Genomic DNA, 24619 nt, shown 5'->3' with positions numbered 1-24619 from the left:
GGCGGGGGGAGGTGAGGAGGGAGGGGGCTGGGTGTGGGAGGGATCAGAGGAAGGTTTATTGTTTGAGTTTGGTCATCTTAACTTGCACCCGCTCTCCCCACAGGGCCTGCCCTCCAGTGGGTCCTTCACTGCGGTGAGGTCTCCATGTGGCTGTGCCAAGGGGGACAGTTCAGTCCAGGCATCACAAGTCAGAGACAGCTTCACCCAGCAGTTGCTGTACCCGGGCATGGATCAGCTTGCAGACACTGGTGTAGGCATGGCGAGTCAGGTGCAGATAGTCATACATATCATTGTGGCTAATGGTGCCGTCAGAATTCACCAAGCCTGGGTCCACGTCCAGGAATGAAGTGTTACTGAGACTTTCCACCGTGTTCCTCACCAGCTCGTTGACCAGGGTATTCTTCACCCGCAGTGGATTGGGTTCCTTCCCGCGGGGTAACAGTCCCTGTGATGGGGCAATGAGAGAACACACTGGGCTCAGACCCTGAGCAGGAGCAATCCCCGAGTCACTGACAGAGCCCACTGCCCACATCGGAGACAGACCCCTCCCCCCCAACCCCTCCCCCGTCACCCCCTCCCCACCACCCCCTCCCCCGTCAGCCCCTCCCCCATCACCCACCCCATCCCCACCACCCCCTCCCCCGTCACCCCCTCCCCACCACCCCCTCCCCCGTCAGCCCCTCCCCCATCACCCACCCCCTCCCCACCACCCCCTCCCCCGTCACCCCCTCCCCCATCACCCACCCCCTCCCCACCACCCCCTCCCCCGTCACCCCCCTCCCCCATCACCCACCCCCTCCCCACCACCCCCTCCCCCGTCACCCCCTCCCCCATCACCCACCCACTCCCCACCACCCCCTCCCCCGTCACCCCCTCCCCCATCACCCACCCCCTCCCCACCACCCCCTTCCCCGTCAGCCCCTCCCCCATCACCCACCCCCTCCCCACCACCCCCTTCCCCGTCAGCCCCTCCCCCATCACCCACCCCCTCCCCACCACCCCCTCCCCCGTCACCCCCCTCCCCCATCACCCACCCCCTCCCCCGTCAGCCCCTCCCCCATCACCCACCCCCTCCCCACCACCCCCCTCCCCCGTCAGCCCCTCCCCCATCACCCACCCCCTCCCCACCACCCCCTCCCCCGTCAGCCCCTCCCCCATCACCCACCCCCTCCCCACCACCCCCTCCCCCGTCAGCCCCTCCCCCATCACCCACCCCCTCCCCACCACCCCCTCCCCCCGTCACCCCCCTCCCCCATCACCCACCCCCTCCCCACCACCCCCTCCCCCGTCACCCCCTCCCCCATCACCCACCCCCTCCCCACCACCCCCTTCCCCGTCACCCCCCTCCCCCATCACCCACCCCCTCCCCACCACCCCCTTCCCCGTCACCCCCTCCCCCATCACCCACCCCCTCCCCACCACCCCCTCCCCCGTCACCCCCCTCCCCCATCACCCACCCCCTCCCCCGTCAGCCCCTCCCCCATCACCCACCCCCTCCCCACCACCCCCTCCCCCGTCAGCCCCTCCCCCATCACCCACCCCCTCCCCACCACCCCCTCCCCCGTCACCCCCTCCCCCATCACCCACCCCCTCCCCCGTCAGCCCCTCCCCCATCACCCACCCCCTCCCCACCACCCCCTCCCCCGTCAGCCCCTCCCCCATCACCCACCCCCTCCCCACCACCCCCTCCCCCGTCAGCCCCTCCCCCATCACCCACCCCCTCCCCACCACCCCCTCCCCCGTCAGCCCTCCCACCACCCCTCCCACCACCCCCTCCCCCGTCAGCCCCTCCCCACCACCCCCTCCCCACCACCCCCTCCCCCGTCAGCCCCTCCCCCGTCAGCCCCTCCCCACCACCCCCTCCCCACCACCCCCTCCCCCGCCAGCCCCTCCCCCGTCAGCCCCTCCCCACCACCCCCTCCCCACCACCCCCCTCCCCCGTCAGCCCCTCCCCCGTCACCCCCTCCCCACCACCCCCTCCCCACCACCCCCTCCCCCGCCAGCCCCTCCCCCGTCAGCCCCTCCCCACCACCCCCTCCCCACCACCCCCTCCCCCATCACCCCCTCCCCACCACCCCCTCCCCCGTCAGCCCCTCCCCACCACCCCCTCCCCCGTCACCCCCTCCCCACCACCCCCTCCCCCATCACCCCCTCCCCACCACCCCCTCCCCCGTCAGCCCCTCCCCACCACCCCCTCCCCCGTCAGCCCCTCCCCACCACCCCCTCCCCCGTCAGCCCCTCCCCACCACCCCCTCCCCCGTCACCCCCCTCCCCCATCACCCACCCCCTCCCCACCACCCCCTCCCCCGTCAGCCCCTCCCCACCACCCCCTCCCCCGTCACCCCCTCCCCACCACCCCCTCCCCCGTCACCCCCCTCCCCACCACCCCCTCCCCCGTCACCCCCCTCCCCCGTCACCCCCTCCCCGTCACCCCCTCCCCACCACCCCCTCCCCCGTCACCCCCTCCCCGTCACCCCCTCCCCACCACCCCCTCCCCCGTCACCCCCTCCCCACCACCCCCTCCCCCGTCACCCCCTCCCCACCACCCCCTCCCCCGTCACCCCCCTCCCCCGTCACCCCCTCCCCGTCACCCCCTCCCCCGTCACCCCCCTCCCCCGTCACCCCCTCCCCACCACCCCCTCCCCCGTCACCCCCTCCCCCGTCACCCCCTCCCCACCACCCCCTCCCCCGTCACCCCCTCCCCACCACCCCCCTCCCCACCACCCCCTCCCCCGTCACCCCCTCCCCCGTCACCCCCTCCCCCGTCACCCCCCTCCCCACCACCCCCTCCCCCGTCACCCCCCTCCCCACCACCCCCCTCCCCCGTCACCCCCTCCCCCGTCACCCCCTCCCCGTCACCCCCTCCCCCGTCACCCCCCCTCCCCCGTCACCCCCTCCCCGTCACCCCCTCCCCACCACCCCCTCCCCCGTCACCCCCCTCCCCCGTCACCCCTCCCCACCACCCCCTCCCCCGTCACCCCCTCCCCACCACCCCCTCCCCCGTCACCCCCTCCCCCGTCACCCCCTCCCCCGTCACCCCCCTCCCCACCACCCCCGTCACCCCCCTCCCCCGTCACCCCCTCCCCCGTCACCCCCTCCCCACCACCCCCGTCACCCCCTCCCCCGTCACCCCCTCCCCACCACCCCCCCCGTCACCCCTTCCCCCGTCACCCCCGTCACCCCCTCCCCCGTCACCTCATCCCCCGTCACCCCCCTCCCCCGTCACCCCCGTCACCCCCTCCCCACCACCCCCTCCCCCGTCACCCCCTCCCCCGTCACCCCCCTCCCCTGTCAGCCCCTCCCCCGTCACCCCCTCCCCACCACCCCCCCCCCACCACCACCCCCACCCGTCACCCCCTCTCCCGTCACCCCCCCTCCCCCGTCACCCCCTCCCCCGTCAGCCCCTCCCCCGTCACCCCCTCCCCACCACCACCCCCCCCGTCACCCCCCTCCCCACCACCCCCTCCCCCGTCACCCCCTCCCCACCACCCCCTCCCCCGTCACCCCCTCCCCCGTCACCCCCCTCCCCACCACCCCCTCCCCCGTCACCCCCTCCCCACCACCCCCTCCCCCGTCACCCCCTCCCCACCACCCCCCCCCGTCACCCCCTCCCCACCACCACCCCCCCCGTCACCCCCCTCCCCCGTCACCCCCCTCCCCACCACCCCCTCTCCCGTCACCCCCTCCCCCGTCACCCCCTCCCCACCACCCCCTCCTCCGTCACCCCCTCCCCCGTCACCCCCCTCCCCACCACCCCCTCCCCCGTCACCCCCCTCCCCACCACCCCCTCCTCCGTCACCCCCCTCCCCCGTCATCCCCTCCCCACCACCCCCTCCCCCAACTGTGGCCCCTCCCTCTCACCTGCCCCACAACACCCTCTGCCTGCCCCGCCCCCACCTCGCTCTCTCCATCCCCCTCCCCTCCCTCCTCACTGCCATTCCCTCTGCCCGTTCTCCCACCACTACCCCCCAGCCTCAGGTCTCACCAACACGATGACTTTGGCCTGAGGCTGCTGCTGATCCAGGAGATGGATGATGGCCTCAATTCCTCCAGCAACCTGCTCTGCTGTGTGTTCATGATTGTTTGTCCCCACCCAAAGGACGATGACCTGCAAATTCAAAAGGAACCAGCTTGACCAGCACTTGCATCAGCAACCAGCAATCCAAAGTGGCTGGTCTCACACTTGCCACCGCTCCATCCCCTGTGTTACCCACGGAGCTAATCAATCAATGTAAAATCCAGCTCCCTGTACATTCTCCACCCTGTCACTGAACTCACTGGCATCAGAAAACTTCCAGACCCAACTCTGTTCACCCAAGTCATTCAGAAATACAGTGGAAAGCTGACAGCCAGGTACAGGCTGCTGGGATACACCACTCACCACGTTCTGAGTGCAATCCCATTCGCCCTTCTCTCTGTCTCCCTCTTCCCAACCAATTCCATATCTTTTACAGAAATACACAGACATTACAACACAGACAGTCCATTCAGCCCAACAAGTCTGGATCAGTATTTAGCCTCCATTGGAGCCCCCAGACCAGATCACATTTACCTGTCCCCACCCCCCCTCACATTCGCTATAAAATGACAGCAGTGGTTCAGTTGGCAGCAGTCTCTCACACCTGAGTAAGAATACCCACTTCAGAAGCTAGAGCCTGGAACCCAGCCCAACACTCCCCAACGCCAGAATGGAGGGAGTGCTGCAGGGTCAGAGGTGCCGGTTTTCAGACGCTGCATTAAATCAAGGCCCTGTCTGCACTCTCAGATGAACGCCACTCAGCGCTGCCACTCTGAGACAACGAGGAGAATCTGTTCCCTCGCCTCTTCCTGTTCCTCGGGTCAATATTCCTCCCACGATGGACTTCATTATAAACAGCTTATCCAGTCAGTCTCACATTGCTGCTGTGGTGGACAGAGAGCGGCATTTCCTTCATTACAACATTGACCGCGCACAAAAGGTGCTTCAATGCTTCTTAGGGTGAAAGGCACGACATAAATCCATGCCAATCTAATCTTAAACGTTAGCTGATTAGGATCCTTAACCACGAACCCAAACTGTAAGAGAGAAACTCACTGCCTCTCAATTCACCGTGAATGGGTTGCTCCTGTACAATGTTCCACATTGTTTACATTTCATCTCGTTCATTCCACAAAATCAAATTGCAAGAAAAAAATCTACCCCTTTGCTCTCATATGCCCAGATCTGTGACAATCTATCCATCTGCTCTAATATCCCCAGATCTCTCACATTCCCAGATCTCTGACAATCCATCCCTTTGCTCTAATATTCCCAGATCTCTGACAATCTATCCATCTGCTCTAATATTCCCAGATCTCTCACATTCCCAGATCTGTGACAATCCATCCCTTTGCTCTAATATTCCCAGATCTGTGAAAATCTATCCCTTTACTCTAATATTCCCAGATCTCTGACAATCTATCCCTCTGCTCTAATATTCCCAGATCTGTGACAATCTACCTCTCCGCTCTAATATTCCCAGTTCTCTGATAATCTATCCCTTTGCTCTAATATTCCCAGATCTCTGACAATCTATCCCTTTGCTCTAATATTCCCAGATCTCTGACAATCTATCCCTTTGCTCTAATATTCCCAGATCTCTGACAATCTATCCCTTTGTTCTAATATTCCCAGATCTCTGACAATCTATCCCTCTGCTCTAATATTTCCAGATCTCTGACATTCTCAGATCTCTGACAATCTATCCCTCTGCTCTAATATTCTCAGATCTCTGACAATCTATCCTTTTGCTCTAATATTCCCAGATCTCTGACAATCTATCCCTCTGCTCTAATATTCCCAGATCTCTGACAGTCTATCCCTCTGCTCTAGTATTCCCAGATCTCTGACAATCTATCCCTTTACTCTAATATTCCCAGATCTCTGACAATCTGTCCCTTTGCTCTAATATTCCCAGATCTCTGACAATCTATCCCTCTGCTCTAATATTCCCAGATCTCTGACAATCTATCCCTCTGCTCTAATATTCTCAGATCTCTGACAGTCTATCCCTCTGCTCTAGTATTCCCAGATCTCTGACAATCTATCCCTTTACTCTAATATTCCCAGATCTCTGACAATATATCCCTTTGCTAATATTCCCAGATCTCTGACAACCTATCCCTTTACTCTAATATTCCCAGAACTCTTGACAAACTATCCCTCTGATCTAATATTCCCAGATCTGACAATCTATCCCTCTGCTCTAATATTCCCAGATCTCTGACAATCTATCCCTCTGCTCTAATATTCTCAGATCTCTGACAATCTATCCCTTTGCTAATATTCCCAGATCTCTGAGAACCTATCCCTTTACTCCAATATTCCCAGATCTCTGACAATCTATCCCTCTGCTTTAATATTCTTAGATCTCTGACAATCTACCCCTCTGCTCTAATATTCCCAGATCTCTGACAATCTATCCCTCTGCTCTAATATTCCCAGATCTCTGACATTCCCAGATCTTTGACAATCTATCCCTTTGCTGTGGAATTCCCAGATCTCTGACAATCTATCCCTCTGCTCTAATATTCTCAGATCTCTGACAATCTATCCCTCTGCTCTAATATTCCCAGATCTCTGACAATCTATCCCTCTGCTCTAATATTCCCAGATCTGACAATCTATCCCTCTGCTCTAATATTCCCAGATTTCTGACAATCTATCCCTCTGCTCTAATATTCCCAGATCTCTGACATTCCCAGACAACTGACAATCCATCCCTGTACTCTAATATTCCCAGATCTCTGACAATCTATTCCTTCGCACTAATATTCCCAGATCTCTGACATTCCCAGACCACTGACAATCCATCCCTGTACTCTAATATTCCCAGATCTCTGACAATCTATCCCTTTACTCTAATATTCCCAGATCTCTGACAATCTATCCCTTTGCTCTAATATTCCAAGATCTCTGACAATCTATCCCTTTACTCTAATATTCCCAGATCTCTGACAATATATCCCTTTGCTAATATTCCCAGATCTCTGACAACCTATCCCTTTACTCTAATATTCCCAGATCTCTTGACAATCTATCCCTCTGCTCTAATATTCCCAGATCTGACAATCTATCCCTCTGCTCTAATATTCCCAGATCTCTGACAATCTATCCCTCTGCTCTAATATTCTCAGATCTCTGACAATCTATCCCTTTGCTAATATTCCCAGATCTCTGAGAACCTATCCTTTTACTCCAATATTCCCAGATCTCTGACAATCTATCCCTCTGCTTTAATATTCTTAGATCTCTGACAATCTATCCCTCTGCTCTAATATTCCCAGATCTCTGACAATCTATCCCTCTGCTCTAATATTCCCAGATCTCTGACATTCCCAGATCTTTGACAATCTATCCCTTTGCTGTGAAATTCCCAGATCTCTGACAATCTATCCCTCTGCTCTAATATTCTCAGATCTCTGACAATCTATCCCTCTGCTCTAATATTCCCAGATCTCTGACAATCTATCCCTCTGCTCTAATATTCCCAGATCTGACAATCTATCCCTCTGCTCTAATATTCCCAGATCTCTGACATTCCCAGACCACTGACAATCCATCCCTGTACTCTAATATTCCCAGATCTCTGACAATCTATTCCTTCGCTCTAATATTCCCAGATCTCTGACAATCTATCCCTCTGCTCTAATATTCCCAGATCTCTGACAATCTATCCCTCTGCTCTAATATTCTCAGATCTCTGACAGTCTATCCCTCTGCTCTAGTATTCCCAGATCTCTGACAATCTATCCCTTTACTCTAATATTCCCAGATCTCTGACAATATATCCCTTTGCTAATATTCCCAGATCTCTGACAACCTATCCCGTTACTCTAATATTCCCAGATCTCTTGACAAACTATCCCTCTGATCTAATATTCCCAGATCTGACAATCTATCCCTCTGCTCTAATATTCCCAGATCTCTGACAATCTATCCCTCTGCTCTAATATTCTCAGATCTCTGACAATCTATCCCTTTGCTAATATTCCCAGATCTCTGAGAACCTATCCCTTTACTCCAATATTCCCAGATCTCTGACAATCTATCCCTCTGCTTTAATATTCTTAGATCTCTGACAATCTACCCCTCTGCTCTAATATTCCCAGATCTCTGACAATCTATCCCTCTGCTCTAATATTCCCAGATCTCTGACATTCCCAGATCTTTGACAATCTATCCCTTTGCTGTGAAATTCCCAGATCTCTGACAATCTATCCCTCTGCTCTAATATTCTCAGATCTCTGACAATCTATCCCTCTGCTCTAATATTCCCAGATCTCTGACAATCTATCCCTCTGCTCTAATATTCCCAGATCTGACAATCTATCCCTCTGCTCTAATATTCCCAGATTTCTGACAATCTATCCCTCTGCTCTAATATTCCCAGATCTCTGACATTCCCAGACAACTGACAATCCATCCCTGTACTCTAATATTCCCAGATCTCTGACAATCTATTCCTTCGCACTAATATTCCCAGATCTCTGACATTCCCAGACCACTGACAATCCATCCCTGTACTCTAATATTCCCAGATCTCTGACAATCTATCCCTTTACTCTAATATTCCCAGATCTCTGACAATCTATCCCTTTGCTCTAATATTCCAAGATCTCTGACAATCTATCCCTCTGCTCTAATATTCTCAGATCTCTGACAGTCTATCCCTCTGCTCTAGTATTCCCAGATCTCTGACAATCTATCCCTTTACTCTAATATTCCCAGATCTCTGACAATATATCCCTTTGCTAATATTCCCAGATCTCTGACAACCTATCCCTTTACTCTAATATTCCCAGATCTCTTGACAATCTATCCCTCTGCTCTAATATTCCCAGATCTGACAATCTATCCCTCTGCTCTAATATTCCCAGATCTCTGACAATCTATCCCTCTGCTCTAATATTCTCAGATCTCTGACAATCTATCCCTTTGCTAATATTCCCAGATCTCTGAGAACCTATCCTTTTACTCCAATATTCCCAGATCTCTGACAATCTATCCCTCTGCTTTAATATTCTTAGATCTCTGACAATCTATCCCTCTGCTCTAATATTCCCAGATCTCTGACAATCTATCCCTCTGCTCTAATATTCCCAGATCTCTGACATTCCCAGATCTTTGACAATCTATCCCTTTGCTGTGAAATTCCCAGATCTCTGACAATCTATCCCTCTGCTCTAATATTCTCAGATCTCTGACAATCTATCCCTCTGCTCTAATATTCCCAGATCTCTGACAATCTATCCCTCTGCTCTAATATTCCCAGATCTGACAATCTATCCCCCTGCTCTAATATTCCCAGATCTCTGACAATCTATCCCTCTGCTCTAATATTCCCAGATCTCTGACATTCCCAGACCACTGACAATCCATCCCTGTACTCTAATATTCCCAGATCTCTGACAATCTATTCCTTCGCTCTAATATTCCCAGATCTCTGACAATCTATCCCTCTGCTCTAATATTCCCAGATCTGACAATCTATCCCTCTGCTCTAATATTCCCAGATCTCTGACATTCCCAGATCTTTGACAATCTATCCCTTTGCTGTGAAATTCCCAGAGCTCTGACAATCTATCCCTCTGCTCTAATATTCTCAGATCTCTGACAATCTATCCCTCTGCTCTAATATTCCCAGATCTCTGACATTCCCAGACCACTGACAATCCATCCCCGTACTCTAATATTCCCAGATCTCTGACAATCTATTCCTTCGCTCTAATATTCCCAGATCTCTGACAATCTATTCCTTCGCTCTAATATTCCCAGATCTCTGACAATCTATCCCTCTGCTCTAATATTCCCAGATCTCTGACAATCTATTCCTTCGCTCTAATATTCCCAGATCTCTGACAATCTATTCCTTTGCTCTAATATTCCCAGATCTCTGACAATCTATTCCTTTGCTCTAATATTCCCAGATCTCTGACAATCTATCCCTTTGCTCTTATTATTCCCAGATCTGACACTCTATCCCTTTGCTCCTGACATTCCCATATCTCTATCTATCTCTAAGACATAGGAGCAGAAATTAGGCCATTCGGCCCATCGAGTCTGCTCCGCCATTCAATCATGGCTGATAAGTTTCTCATTCCCATTCTCCCGCCTTCTCCCCGTAACCTTTGATCCCCTTACCAATCAAGAACCTATCTATCTCAGTCTTAAGTGCACTCAATGACCTGGCCTCCACAGCCTTCTGTGGCAATGAATTCCATAGATTCACCACTCTCTGGCTAAAGAAGTTTCTCCTCATCTCTGTTCTAAAAGGTCTTCCCTTTACTCTGAGGCTGTGCCCTCGGGTCCTAGTCTCTCCTACTAATGGAAACATCTTCCCCACGTCCACTCTATCCAGGCCTTTCAGTATTCTGTAAGTTTCAATCAGATCCCCTCTCATTCTTCTAAACTCCATCGAGTACTGACCCAGAGTCCTCAAACATTCCTCATATGTTAAGTCTTTCATTCCTGGGATCGTTCTCGTGAACCTCCTCTGGACCCTCTCCAGGGCCAGAACATCTTTCCTGAGATACGGGGCCCAAAATTGCTCACAATATTCTAAATGTGGTCTGACCAGAGCCTTATAAAGCCTCAGCAGCACATCCCTGCTTTTATATTCTAGTGCTCTCGAAATAAATGCCAACATTGCATTTGCCTTCCTAACTACCGACTCAACCTGCAAATTAACCTTAAGAGAATCCTGGACCAGGACTCCCAAGTCCCTTTGCATTCCAGATTTCTGAATTCTCTCCCCATTTAGAAAATAGTCTATGCCTCTATTCTTCCTACCGAAGTGTATGACCTCACACTTCCCCACATTGTATTCCATCTGCCACTTCTTTGCCCATTCTCCTAACCTGTCCAAATCCTTCTGCAGCCTCCCTGCCTCCTCAATACTACCTGTCCCTCCACCTGTCTTTGTATCATCTGCAAACTTAGCCAGAAAGCCCTCAGTTCCTTCATCTAGATCATTAATGTATAAAGTGAAAAGTTGTGGTCCCAACACTGACCCCTGCGGAACTCCACTAGTCACCGGCCGCCATCCTGAGAAGGACCCCTTATCCCCACTCTCTGCCTCCTGCCAGACAGCCAATCTTCTATCCATGCTAGTACCTTGCCTCTAACACCATGGGCTCTTATCTTACTGAGCAGCCTCCTGTGCGGCACCTTGTCAAAGGCCTTCTGGAAGTCCAAGTAGATAACATCCATTGGCTCTCCTTTGTCTAACCTACTCGTTACCTCCTCAAAGAATTCTAACAGATTTGCCAGGCATGACCTCCCCTTGATGAAACCATGCTGACTTTGCCCAATTTTACCATGCACTTCCAAGTATTCTGAAATCTCATCCTTAATAATGGACTCTAAAATCTTACCAAAGACCGAGGTCAGGCTAATCGGCCTGTAATTTCCCGTCTTTTGCCTCACTCCCTTTTTAAACAGGGGGGGTTACATTAGCGATTTTCCAGTCCTCTGGGACTCTCCCTGACTCCAGTGATTCCTGAAAGATCACCACTGAAGCCTCCACTATCTCTTCAGCTATCTCCTTCAGAACTCTGGGGTGTTATCCATCTAGTCCAGGTGATTTATCCACCTTCAGACCTTTCAGTTTTCCTAGCACCTTCTCCTTGGTAATGGCCACCATACTCACCTCTGCCCCCCGACTCTCTTGAACATTGAGGATGTTACTCGTGTCTTCCACCGTGAAGACTGACGCAAAGTACCTATTCAGTTCCTCCGCCATTTCTTTGTTCCCCACTACTAATTCTCCAGCGTCATTTTCCAGTGGCCCAATGTCCACTTTTGCCTCTCTCTTACCCTTTATATATCTAAAAAAAACTCTTGCAATCTTTTTTTTATGTTACTGGCTAGTTTACCCTCATATTTAATCTTCTCCCTCCTTATTTCTTTTTTAGTTGTCCTCTGTTGGTCTTTGTAGGCTTCCCAATCCCCTGGTTTCCCACTGCTCTTCGCCACATTGTATGCTTTCTCTTTAGCTTTTATGCTGTCCCTGCCTTCCCTTGTCAGCCATGGTTGCCTTGTCCTCCCTTTAGTATGCTTCTTCTTCCTAGGGATGAATTTTTGCTGTGTCTCCCAAATTACTCCCAGAAACTCCTGCCATTGCTGTTCCACTGTCTTTCCTGCTAGGCTCATCTCCCAGTCAATTCTGGCCAGCTCCTCCCTCATGCCTCTGTAGTTGCCTTTATTCAACTGTAATACCGTTACATCTGATTCCAGCTTTTTCCTCTCAAATTGCAGGATAAATTCTATCATATTATGGTCACTTCCTCTTAAGGGTTCCTTCACCTTAAGCTCCCTTATCGAATCTGCCTCATTACACATCACTAAATCTAGAATTGCCTGTTCCCTAGTGGGCACCACCACAAGCTGCTGCAAAAAGCCATCTCGTAGACATTCCACAAATTCCTTTTCTTGGGATCCACTACCAACCTGATTTTCCCAGTCTACCTGCATATTGAAATCCCCCATGATCACTGTAACCTTGCCTTTCTTACATGCTTTTTCTAACTCCTGGTGTATCTTGTGCCCCACATCCTGACTACTGTTCGGAGGCCTGTACATAACTCCCATTATGGTTTTTTTACCTTTGCGGTTCCTCAACTCTACCCACACTGATTCTAAATCATCTGACCCTACATCATTTCTTACTATCGATTTAATTTAATTTCTTACTAACAAAGCAACCCCAGCCCCTCTGCCAACCTGCCTATCTTGTCGATAGGATGTATATCCTTGGATATTTAGCTCCCGGTCCTGATCCCCTTGCAGCCATGTCTCCGTAATGTCTATCACATCATACCTGCCAATTTCAATCTGAGCCACAAGCTCATTTACCTTATTTCGTATACTACGTGCATTCAGATGCAACACCTTCAATCCTGTATTTCCCATCCCCTTTCTCATTGTCGTCCCTTTATCTGATGTGCTTGAAGTTAGATTCTTAGCCCTTTCCAAACACTCTGTCCTATTTTGTGTTCTGGAGAAAGCCTCTCCTGGGCTCTCCTTTCTTTTCAGTTTTTTCATAATTTCCCATGAAGTTGAATCCACCCCCCACACGCTAACCTGCTGCTTTGTTTCCCATTCGTCATACTTCTTGGAGTTTTCCCCTTCCCCCCCCCCCCACTTTCTAGTTTAAAGTCCTGTTGACCACCCTATTTACCCTTTTCGCTAGAACATTGGTCCCAGATCGGTTCAGGTGGAGACCGTCCCAACGGTACCGACTCCTCCTGTTCCAATAATGATGCCAGTGCTCCACGAAATGGAACCCCTCTTTCCCACACCACTCCCTTTGCTAACATTCCCAGATCTCTGACATTCCCAGATCTCTGACTATCTATCCCTCTGCTCTAATATTCCCAGATCTCTGACAATCTATCCCTTTGCTCTAATATTCCCAGATCTCTGAGAATCTATCCCTCTGCTCTAATATTCCCAAATCTCTGACAATCTATCCCTTTGCCCTAATATGTCCAGATCTCTGACAATCTATCCCTCTGCTCTAATATTCCCAGATCTCTGACAATCTATCCCTTTGCCCTAATATGTCCAGATCTCTGACAATCTATCCCTCTGCTCTAATATTCCCAGATCTCTCTCATTCCCAGATCTCTGGCAATCTATCCCTCTGCTCTAATATTCGCAGATCTTTGACAATCTATCCCTCTGCTCTAATATTCACAGATCTTTGACAATCTATCCCTCTGCTCTAATATTCCAAGATCTCTGACAATCTATCCCTCTGCTCTAATATTCCCAGATCTCTGACAATCTATCCCTCTGCTCTAATATTCCCAAATCTCTGACAATCTATCCCTTTGCCCTAATATGTCCAGATCTCTGAAAATCTATCCCTCTGCTCTAATATTCCCAGATCTCTCTCATTCCCAGATCTCTGGCAATCTATCCCTCTGCTCTAATATTCGCAGATCTCTGGCAATCTATCCCTCTGCTCTGATATTCCCAGATCTTTGACAATCTATCCCTCTGCTCTAATATTCCCAGATCTCTGACAATCTCTCTGCTCTAATATTCCCAGATCTTTGACAATCTATCCCTCTGCTCTAATATTCCCAGATCTCTGACAATCTATCCCTCTGCTCTAATATTCCCAGATCTCTGACAATCTATCCCTCTGCTCTAATATTCCCAGGTCTCTGACAATCTATCCCTTTGCTCTGATAGATTCCTGGCTCATCCTCAACCTGTACCTTTGGTCTGATGTTCTCCAGTTCTCCATTTTGTAGTCTCCACAGGACGTGTTGTGTTGCATCTCCTCCAATTCCAAAATTCAGGGCGTGAAGAGGGGAAAATAACTGGCGCCAGATCTGTCCGGAGAGACACAGCCGTAAGTGGGAGAGTGAGAGACAGAGACACGGGGTGTGACACACAGGGGGAACAGAGAGAGACAGTGAGACACCAGCCATTATAGGGTGAGCTCGGGCCTGGGGGTCACTGACTTTGGACAGTGGGAATGATTCCTTGGCGTAAGCTCCAGAACAATACCACTTGTGACACACACCACCTCGGTGGGATTTTCATCATCTTCCATTGTTGCTGCAGTTGGGAGCTGCCTTGTCCCTGATTTGTGTGACTCAATTCCAAATTACAAAGTAAATTTATTGTTGGGCAATCTGGGTTGGCAAGCGCCACCTCGTGGAGTGCCATAGGGATCAGTGCTGGGGTCTCGACTAACTACAATCTACATCAATGACTTGGATGAAGGACCCGAATGTATTGGAGCTAAATTTGCCAATGATAGGTAGGGAAGTAAGTTGCAAGAGGAGGTGGAGTGTCTGCAAAGGGATATCGATGGATTTAGTGAGTGGGAAAAACGTTGGCTGATGGAGTATAACGTGGGTAATTGTAAACATGTCCACTTTGGCAGGAAGAACAGAGAAGCAGTGTATTACTTAAATGGAGAGAGTCTGCAGAACTCGATGGTACAGAGGGATCTGGCTGTCGTGGTACATGAATCAAAAAGTTAGGATGCAGGCACAGCAAGTGATGAGGAAAGCAAAGGGAGTGTTGCTGTTTATTGCAAGGGGAATGGAATCTAAAAGTAGGAATGTTTTACTGCAGCTGTATAGGGCTTCGGTGAGACCATATCAAGAATACAGTGTAGTTTTGGTCTCCTTGTTTGAAACAAGATATAAATGTTTTAGAAGCAGTTCAGAGAAGGTTCATGCGACTCATTTGTGGGATGAGGGGCTTATCTTTCGAAGAATGAGGGGTAATCTTACTGAAACACAAGATCCTGAGGGGATTTGATAGGTTAGATACCGAGAGTACCTTTCCACTTGTGAGAGAGACTAGAGCCAGGGGACACAGTTTAAGAATAAGAGGTCTACCGTTTAAGACAGAGATGGAAAAAAATGTTCCTCTCCCAGTGTCATTAGTCTGTGGAATTCTCTTCCCCTGAAAACAATGGAGGCTGGGTCATTGAATATATTTGAGGGAGAGTTAGACAGATTTTGTTAGGCGAAGGAGTCAAGGGTTATGGGGGGGACAGACGGCAAAGTGCAGTTGAAACCACAACCAGATCAGCCATGATCTTATTGAATGGCTTGAGCAGGCTCAGTTGGCTGAATGGCCTCCTCCTGCTTCTATATTCCTACCTGGTGCCTCTTTCATTGAGAGGAGGGACTCACCTCAAACTGGTGGAGTAATTGGACCAGCGAGTCTCCCACGAACAAGACATCAGGTTCCTTGTCCTTTGTGTCAGCCACAAAGCGGTTGTGCTGCAAGATACAAGGGGTTAATGTTGAGAGAAGCAATGTTACTCCGTGATTATACTGGAACATTCAAAACAGTCCAAATACATCTCAGCAAGGAAACAACAGGTAAGCCTCGGGTATGGCAAATCACCACGTGTAATCCAAAATCCCATTCGAAACTCCAAAAGTATGAGGGCTGGGGAATGGGCTCTGAGCACAATCCATGGTGTTACTCACAATAAGAGGTTATAGTGGAAGAATTAATCCCGGCTGGTCCTTTGGTTCAAGCTGCTCTATTTTCAAGACAACTCCTCAGTGCTACTGGCTTCTGAATAGCTTCCACACAAAGTGTTCCAGCTGTATGTTTTTATACTGTTTCGACCGGATAATCACCTGGTTAACCCGCAATTGTCTTTAACAAGGAGATTGCCGGGCACGGTAATTATTCGTACATTGACAGATTCCCCTCTTTTCTTTTTAAATTAAAACTTTGAAAAAAACCTTAAAAGAACATTTTTTTTAAACAAACATAAGGAAATAATGCCACATATTTCCACATCCATAGTGCCCGTATTTCATTATAACAGAAAACTCCCCTCTTATAATACATTTAATCATTTCTTAGAGCAGGTGCTTCTCTTCGTAAAACAGTCGAATAGTTGGTGACTTGTATCAACCCATTGTATCTTAGAGATCTCTCTCCACTCTAACGTTTCTGTTATGCTGGCGAGGTCTGTTCTTAGCCTTTTCTCAGTGATACGTTTCACGGAATGAACATTATCCCAAGGAGACTGGTTATCAGCATAACACTCCATGGGCAACCTTTTCCCACATTGTCCCATATATGATATTTCTGTCAGTATATTGGATAAGTAAACCCCCATATCTAATGCTTCTACCAAGGTCAGCGTTTCAGCAGCTAAGGTGCTTTCCACTACCCTTTTTATTTTCTTGGCCTCCCAAGCCAGCGGACAACATTTATCGTTCTATCCCACCAAGGATATGATGAACCCTGCTGTGCTAGAGTACCCATCTGGAAGATCAGCATGTCAAGCATCGCTAAAAATGACCAACCTCATATCTTCTGGATCACCCAAGGCTGGAAACTTGAGCACACATCTCTGAGAATTTAATTTTTAAATATTTTTATTTGCTCTCAGAACTTGCTGAACTGCAGCATGTTTCATCATGGTACTCAGCTCCAACACGTCATAACTAGCCAGGCCTAGTCTGAGTGCACAACCAGTTCAACTGCCCAGTCAAACTACTCAACTGTTCCGTTTCTTCCTTGGTAACAGGATCCTCTTTTGGTGAGGATCCAACCTGAGTTATTGGGATATGATTAACATTTTCTAGATAAGATTGTTGATTCAATGTCACTCCTAACTAGCTCTGCTTAATGTAGGGTAGACAGGAAGGAACCTTTCCCCCTGGCGGAGGGATCAGTAACCAGGGGGCATAGATTTAAGGGAAGGGGCAGGAGGTTTAGTGGGGATGTGAGGTGGGTGATGGGAATCTGAAAGGGTGGTAGAGGCAGCAACCCTCATAACATTTAAGAAGTATCCGGATGTTCAATTGCGAAGCCATGGCTAACAAGGATATGGGACTAGTGCTGGAAAATGGGATTACAATAGTTAGCTACTTGTTTGACCGGTGCAGACTCGATGGGCCGAAGGGCCTTTTTGTGTGCTGTAGACCTCTATGACTGTATAATGTCTAAACCTATATGCTTAAAGGCCCCTGAAGCCTGACCTCCAACCTGGAATTCCTTGCTTATCTTCGCTTATCCAGTGTTCAAATTCTACAGATCCTCCCCTCAGGAAATCACCAACATGCATGATAAAGATTCCAGCTAGTTTCTGCTTATGATACCAGTAGAACACTGCAGGGTTTGCCTTTAACTGAATGCAACCCGATTTCAACAGGACAGACCTCATGGGAAAATGCCAAACTCTTGACACGTCATTCACTCCATAAACACACTTGCTCAACTCCCACAGCTTTCCTGCTACACCCCCGGTTTCTTTGGGCACTTTAAAAAGAAATTTCCCTTTGAAACTTCTCCCCCTGTAAAAACTCAGCCTTTATATCAATCGATTCGCACTCCCAGGAATAGGATGCCAAAATAGCTTAGAAAAATCTTCAAACTCACTTTCCCTGCAGTAGGCAAGTCCACTCTGACACCCTGATCTCCTAGAATCTCTTCAAGGCCTCGGGCTACTAATCTCTCTTTGGCCTTATGTGTGCCATCTGGGAGTAGCTTTTCTGTACAGATCCATCTGTGAGATAAAGCTAGCTGTCCTCTGTCAGGTATTTCAGAAAATACCCCAAATTCCTTCCAACTTTCTAACTCTTTCCATTTGGCTTCCTTTATCAGATTATTTTCCAATTTATTAGCAGCTACTAGAATCTCTCTTGTCATAAGGACTCTGCTCCTGTTGAGATTGCTAGCTTGCTCTCGTCTTCCTTGTTAAGCTAGGGCCTCTACTCACATTCCTCTCCTTTTCTGGACATCTACTCTATGATCTTCTCCCAAGTGAGCAGGATCCTGTTCGCAAGTCTGTGATCTTTTTCTAGTGTCACGGCTGCTTTCTGGTCCACTGTCAGAACTCATCCTGTGCTTTCTGGGTTTACACATCTTGACCTCAGTTTGCCAATTGATAGATCTTGTCTCCTGTCCTTCGTCCTGCACATTTAGCTAATGTTTGTATTTACCATTAGCCTTTCCTGCTCTCCTTATGAGAGTGGCATCTGTCCACACACTGGCCCCTTTTGGCACGTTTGTTACCTTTGTTCCTACTTTGGGTAGTTGGACTTAAGGACGAATAACGTTGTCCTGTACCTCAGTATTACCTTGTTCATAGTCAGTCAACCCTGTATCTGCCGTCGTCTGCTCCTCATAACTACCCAGTGTGTGTGTGTGTGAAGTGCCTCCTCGTGTTCTATGTCTTGTTCAGAGCCTGTAAAGGTACAGTCAGTACCGATTAACTGTGAAGAATGCACACTAACAGTTTGATTATCGTGTTGCACAATTACTACTTCCCAATCACTCCCTATAACCTTGCCAGGTCCTTCCCACTCTTTCTGGTCTTCCCTTTTATAATATTCCACATCTCCTTGTTTAAACTGTTTTCCTGATGGTCCTAGTGCTGATTTCAAATTTACCATCTGCTGTGGTGTGATTCGAACCGGGTCCCCAGAGGATTACCCTGGATCTCAGGATTACTCGTCCAGTGACAATACCACTACTCCACCACCTCCCCTCTAATCCTGGTGGCCAGCTCCTGCTCCCAATTCGCATGTTTGTACATCTTAAATGGGACACCCCTTACATTTCCGCTGTGTCCCCTAGTTCTACAAGGGGAAAACATTCTTTCAGCATTCACCCTGTCAAGTCCCCTCAGGGTCTTATATTTTTCAATAAGATCACCTCTCAATCTTCTAAACTCCAATGGATACAGCTCCAGCCTCTCCAACTTTTCCTCATAAAATAACTCCCCCATTGCAGGTGTCAGGTACACAGCGAGGTTCGCCAGGGGTCAGTGCTAGGACCCATGCTTTCCTTGCAGGTGTCAGGTACACAGCGAGGTTCGCCAGGGGTCAGTGCTAGGACCCATGCTTTCCTTGCAGGTGTCAGGTACACAGCGAGGTTCGCCAGGGGTCAGTGCTAGGACCCATGCTTTCCTTGCAGGTGTCAGGTACACAGCGAGGTTCGCCAGGGGTCAGTGCTAGGACCCATGCTTTCCTTGCAGGTGTCAGGTACACAGCGAGGTTCGCCAGGGGTCAGTGCTAGGACCCATGCTTTCCTTGCAGGTGTCAGGTACACAGCGAGGTTCGCCAGGGGTCAGTGCTAGGACCCATGCTTTCCTTGCAGGTGTCAGGTACACAGCGAGGTTCGCCAGGGGTCAGTGCTAGGACCCATGCTTTCCTTGATCCACATTCTTGACCCAAGACCTCAGACACAAGTAGGGCACAATTTAAAAAATTGCAGATGAAATAAAACGTTGAAAGATTGTGAACTGTGAGGACATAGTGACTGACTTCAAGGGGACATAGGCAAGTTGGTGGAATGGGCAGATAAATGGCAGATGAAATTTAGTGCAGAGAAGTGTGAAATATTGCATTTTGGTAGGAAGGACGGGAAGACACAATGTAAAATAAAGGGGGTTCAGGAGCACAGAGACCTGGGGACATTTGTACACAAATCATTGCAAGTGACAGCACAGGTTGAGCAAGTTGGCAAAGGCATATGGGATTCTGGGTTTTTCAAATAGAAGTAAAGAGTACAAAAGCCTGGAGAAGACAAACTTTCATAAACCCCGGAATAGCGTGTCCCATTCTGGGTGACACACTGTAAGAAGGCTTTGGAGAGGGTGCAGGAAAGATTCACAAAGGGCCACATAAGGAAGAGTTATTAGGATCGGGAATGCCTTGCCTGAGAGGGTGGTGGAGGCAAGGTCAATCGTGGAATTCAAAAGAGAAAAGAGGAAATGTGCAGAGTGCAGGGAAAAGAGTGAAGAGAGGGAGGAACGGATTTGCTCGGGCTGAATGGCCTCGTTCTGTGCTGTAGACAGTCTATAATTTCTTTGGAGCGTATAAAAGTGGAAGGTATAACACCTGGATAGTGCAGAACTGACAGGCAGAGTGTCCGTCACCCATTTTGAGGAGTAGCTGATGTGACGACACAGGAAGCTCCTGTTATTGAGCTGCCACTTTACCTGGGACATCCATCGTCCATCGCCCTGAACGTCAGTGACAGGAACAGGAATGGCTGCTGGGTTGTTATCTCCGTCACTCATTCCGACCAAATAACGTGTGCTGAGACTTCCAGAAGGTTCTTTGATCAGGATTCAGGGGTGTTCACTGCGAGAGCGATCCTGAAATACGTCAGGTAAAGAACAGGCCATGAGAGGCATTGATTCTCCAGGTACGCCCGGGGTGGGGGGGCACGATGGGGGCAGGCGATGGGGGTGGGGGGGGCATGATGGGGGTAGGCGATGGGGGTGGGGGGGGGCACGATGGGGTAGGCAATGGGGGTGGGGGGGCACGATGGAGTAGGCGATGGGGGTGGGGGGGGCACGATGGGGTAGGCGATGGGGGTGGGGGGGCACGATGGGGTAGGCGATGGGGGTGGGGGGGGCACGATGGGGTAGGCGATGGGGGTGGGGGGGCACGATGGGGTAGGCGATGGGGGTGGGGGGGGCACGATGGGGTAGGCGATGGGGGTGGGGGGGCACGATGGGGTAGGCGATGGGGGTGGGGGGGCACGATGGGGTAGGCGATGGGGGTGGGGGGGGCACGATGGGGTAGGCGATGGGGGTGGGGGGGCACGATGGGGTAGGCGATGGGGGTGGGGGGGGCACGATGGGGTAGGCGATGGGGGTGGGGGGGCACGATGGGGTAGGCGATGGGGGTGGGGGGGCACGATGGGGTAGGCGATGGGGGTGGGGGGGCACGATGGGGTAGGCGATGGGGGTGGGGGGGCACGATGGGGTAGGCGATGGGGGTGGGGGGGCACGATGGGGTAGGCGATGGGGGTGGGGGGGCACGATGGGGTAGGTGATGGGGGTGGGGGGGCACGATGGGGTAGGCGATGGGGGTGGGGGGGGCACGATGGGGTAGGCGATGGGGGTGGGGGGGCACGATGGGGTAGGCGATGGGGGTGGGGGGGCACGATGGGGTAGGCGATGGGGGTGGGGGGGCACGATGGGGTAGGCGATGGGGGTGGGGGGGCACGATGGGGGCAGGGGAGGGGGCGAGAGGGGGCGGGGGGGGCGAGAGGGGGCAGGTTTGGCAAAGGGGGATATCTGGGGGGGGGGGGGGGTGCGAGGGGATCTCGGTGGGGGAGGGATGGGGGGATCTCGGTGGGAGGGATGGGGGGATCTCGGGGGGGGGGGATCTCGGGGGGGGGGGGATCGGGGGATCTCGGGGGGGGGGATCTCGGGGGGAGGGATCGGGGGATCTCGGGGGGGGGGGATCTCGGGGGGAGGGATCTCGGGGGGAGGGATCGGGGGATCTCGGGGGGGGGGGGATCTCGGGGGGAGGGATCTCGGGGGGAGGGATCGGGGGATCTCGGGGGGGGGGGATCTCGGGGGGAGGGATGGGGGGATCTCGGGGGGGGGGATCTCGGGGGGAGGGATCGGGGGATCTCGGGGGGGGGGGATCTCGGGGGGAGGGATCTCGGGGGGAGGGATCGGGGGATCTCGGGGGGGGGGATCTCGGGGGGAGGGATGGGGGGATCTCGGGGGGGGGGGATCTCGGGGGGAGGGATCGGGGGATCTCGGGGGGGGGGGATCTCGGGGGGAGGGATCGGGGGATCTCGGGGGGAGGGATCGGGGGATCTCGGGGGGGGATGGGGATCTCGGGGGAGGATCGGGGATCTCGGGGGGGGGGGGATGGGGGATCTCGGGGGGAGGGATCGGGGGATCTCGGGGGGGGGGGATGGGGGATCTCGGGGGGAGGGATCGGGGGGGGGGTGATGTCGCGGGGAGGGATGAAGCTCTCTCTCCCCCCTCCCTCCCTCCCTCTCTCTCTCTATCCCTCTATCTGTCTATCTTACCCGGACGCAGCGCTGAATATTTCTGCGCTTGCGCGACTGGTGCTCGGTTTGTACCATTCACTGTTTGGGGGGGGGGAGGGGGTGGGTCGTTATGTTTGGGAACAACCACTCCGCACGTAGGGGGAGCCAGCCGAAACGTGCGTGGCCGGCTATGTGGTCACGATGGATGAGGTGCAGAGAATGAGCGAGTCAGCGGGAGGGCGGAGCCAAGTGAAGAGGCGGGGCATTTATAGGGGGCGCAGAATGAGGGGAGAGCGAGAGGGGGCAGGACCAGGTGCAAAGGCGGGGCCAGCTGATGGGTGGGGTCAGGCGTGGAGGCGGTACCAGGGGAAGGGGCAAGATGTAGAGGCGGGGCCAGTGGCGGGGAGGTGCCAGAGGCGGGAGCCAGGGGTAGAGGCGGGGCCTGGTGTAGAGGCATGGCCAGTAGCAGTATGTGGATAGGGGGAGGGGCCATATGGAGAGGCGGAGTGAGAGGGAGGCTCGTGTCCAGCGGGGCGGTGCCAGGCGACAGGCATAACCGAAGCGGAGGGTAGAGGTTGCCCCGAGCAGTGGGGGATGCCGGGCCTCGGCTAGCGGTGATGCCAGGGTGTGGTGCCTGGACAGATATTTACCGGGCCAAGGTGAGGGGAGGTGCTAGGGCAGGGGTCCACCCCTGATCTGAAGTCTTGAGCGCTGATTGGCGTAGTTGCTGAAGGTTATTAGCGGCGATTGGCGGGGCAGGTGCAGGCGCTGGCGCTGGACGACGAATGGTGAAGCAGCTTAAGGCCTTGAAGGCTGATTGGCGGAGCTGTAGAAGGCGACGAACGCTGAATGGCGGAGATGCCGCAGGCGCTAGCCGACGATTGGCGGAGCTGCGGAAGGCGCTGGGTGACGATTGGCGGAAATGCTGAAGGCGCTGAACGCTGATTGGAGCAAAGCTGCAGGTACTGGGCGACGATTGGCTAAGCTGCTGCAGGCGTTGAACGCAAATTGGCTGGGCTGCTGCAGGCACTGAACGCTGATTGGCGTACCTGCTGCAGGCGCTGAACGCTGATTGCGGAGCTGCTGCAGACGCTGGACGACGATTGGCGGAGCTGCTGCAGGCGATGGCGACGACTGGCGGAGCATCGGCAGGCGCTGAACGCTGATTGGCGGAGCTGCTGCAGGCGCTGGGCGACGACTGGCGGAGCTGCTGCAGGCGATGGCGACGACTGGCGGAGCATCGGCAGGCGCTGAACGCTGATTGGCGGAGCTGCTGCAGGCGCTGGGCGACGACTGGCGGAGCTGCTGCAGGCGATGGCGACGATTGGCGGAGCATCGGCAGGCGCTGAACGCTGATTGGCGGAGCTGCTGCAGGCGCTGGGCGACGATTGGCGGAGCTGCTGCAGGCGATGGCGACGATTGGCGGAGCATCGGCAGGCGCTGAACGCTGATTGGCGGAGCTGCTGCAGGCGCTGGGCGACGATTGGCGGAGCTGCTGCAGGCGATGGCGACGACTGGCGGAGCATCGGCAGGCGCTGAACGCTGATTGGCGGAGCTGCTGCAGGCGCTGGGCGACGATTGGCGGAGCTGCTGCAGGCGATGGCGACGATTGGCGGAGCATCGGCAGGCGCTGAACGCTGATTGGCGGAGCTGCTGCAGGCGCTGGGCGACGATTGGCGGAGCTGCTGCAGGCGCTGAACGCTGATTGGCGGAGCATCGGCAGGCGCTGAACGCTGATTGGCGGAGCTGCTGCAGGCGCTGGGCGACGATTGGCGGAGCTGCTGCAGGCGATGGCGACGATTGGCGGAGCTGCTGCAGGCGATGGCGACGATTGGCGGAGCTGCTGCAGGCGATGGCAACGATTGGCGGAGCATCGGCAGGCGCTGAACGCTGATTGGCGGAGCTGCTGCAGGCGCTGGGCGACGATTGGCGGAGCTGCTGCAGGCGCTGAACGCTGATTGGCGGAGCTGCTGCAGGCGCTGGGCGACGATTGGCGGAGCTGCTGCAGGCGCTGGGCGACGATTGGCGGCGCAGTTGACGGGAACCGGGATGGGGCGTCAGCAAAACGCCGAGAGCGGGTGAGTGAAAAACCGTTAGAGAGAGATCGAGATAGAGAGAGAGAGAGAGAGGGTGAATAGAGAGATTGAGTGAGGGGGGATAGAGAAAGAGAGAGAGAGAGAGAGGGGATAGAGAGAGAGAGAGAGAGAGATAGAGAGAGAGAGAGAGATAGAGAGAGATAGAGAGATAGAGAGAGAGAGAGGGGGGGATAGAGAGAGAGAGAGACAGGGGGATAGAGAGAGCGAGGGGGGATAGAGAGAGAGAGAGGGAGGGGGATAGAGAGAGAGA

At 53.1% G+C, this 24619-nt stretch overlaps 1 protein-coding gene across 2 annotated transcripts; it reads right to left on the bottom strand.

Moving 5' to 3' along the window:
- Window positions 1-22337, bottom strand: pafah1b3. 2 transcript variants are annotated; one of them, XM_041182657.1, is made up of 6 exons: window positions 22313-22337; window positions 20472-20630; window positions 15688-15777; window positions 14248-14364; window positions 3986-4108; window positions 2-445 (listed from the first exon to the last, which is right to left on the bottom strand). In XM_041182657.1, exons 2-6 carry the CDS (start codon window positions 20550-20552, stop codon window positions 182-184), a joined length of 675 nt encoding a protein of 224 aa, XP_041038591.1. In that variant the 5' UTR covers window positions 20553-20630; window positions 22313-22337; the 3' UTR covers window positions 2-181. The 2 variants fall into 2 exon arrangements, with proteins under 2 accessions (XP_041038593.1, XP_041038591.1); XM_041182659.1 differs by lacking the exons at window positions 20472-20630; window positions 22313-22337 and adding an exon at window positions 18607-18663 and having other exon boundaries at window positions 1-445.
- Between the last annotated feature and the right edge of the window lie 2282 nt (window positions 22338-24619).

This window comes from Carcharodon carcharias, unplaced genomic scaffold (assembly GCF_017639515.1).
Source record: "Carcharodon carcharias isolate sCarCar2 unplaced genomic scaffold, sCarCar2.pri scaffold_985_ctg1, whole genome shotgun sequence".
In the NCBI taxonomy this organism is placed as follows: Eukaryota; Metazoa; Chordata; class Chondrichthyes; order Lamniformes; family Lamnidae; genus Carcharodon; species Carcharodon carcharias.
This window is presented reverse-complemented; position numbering and strand designations above follow the sequence as displayed.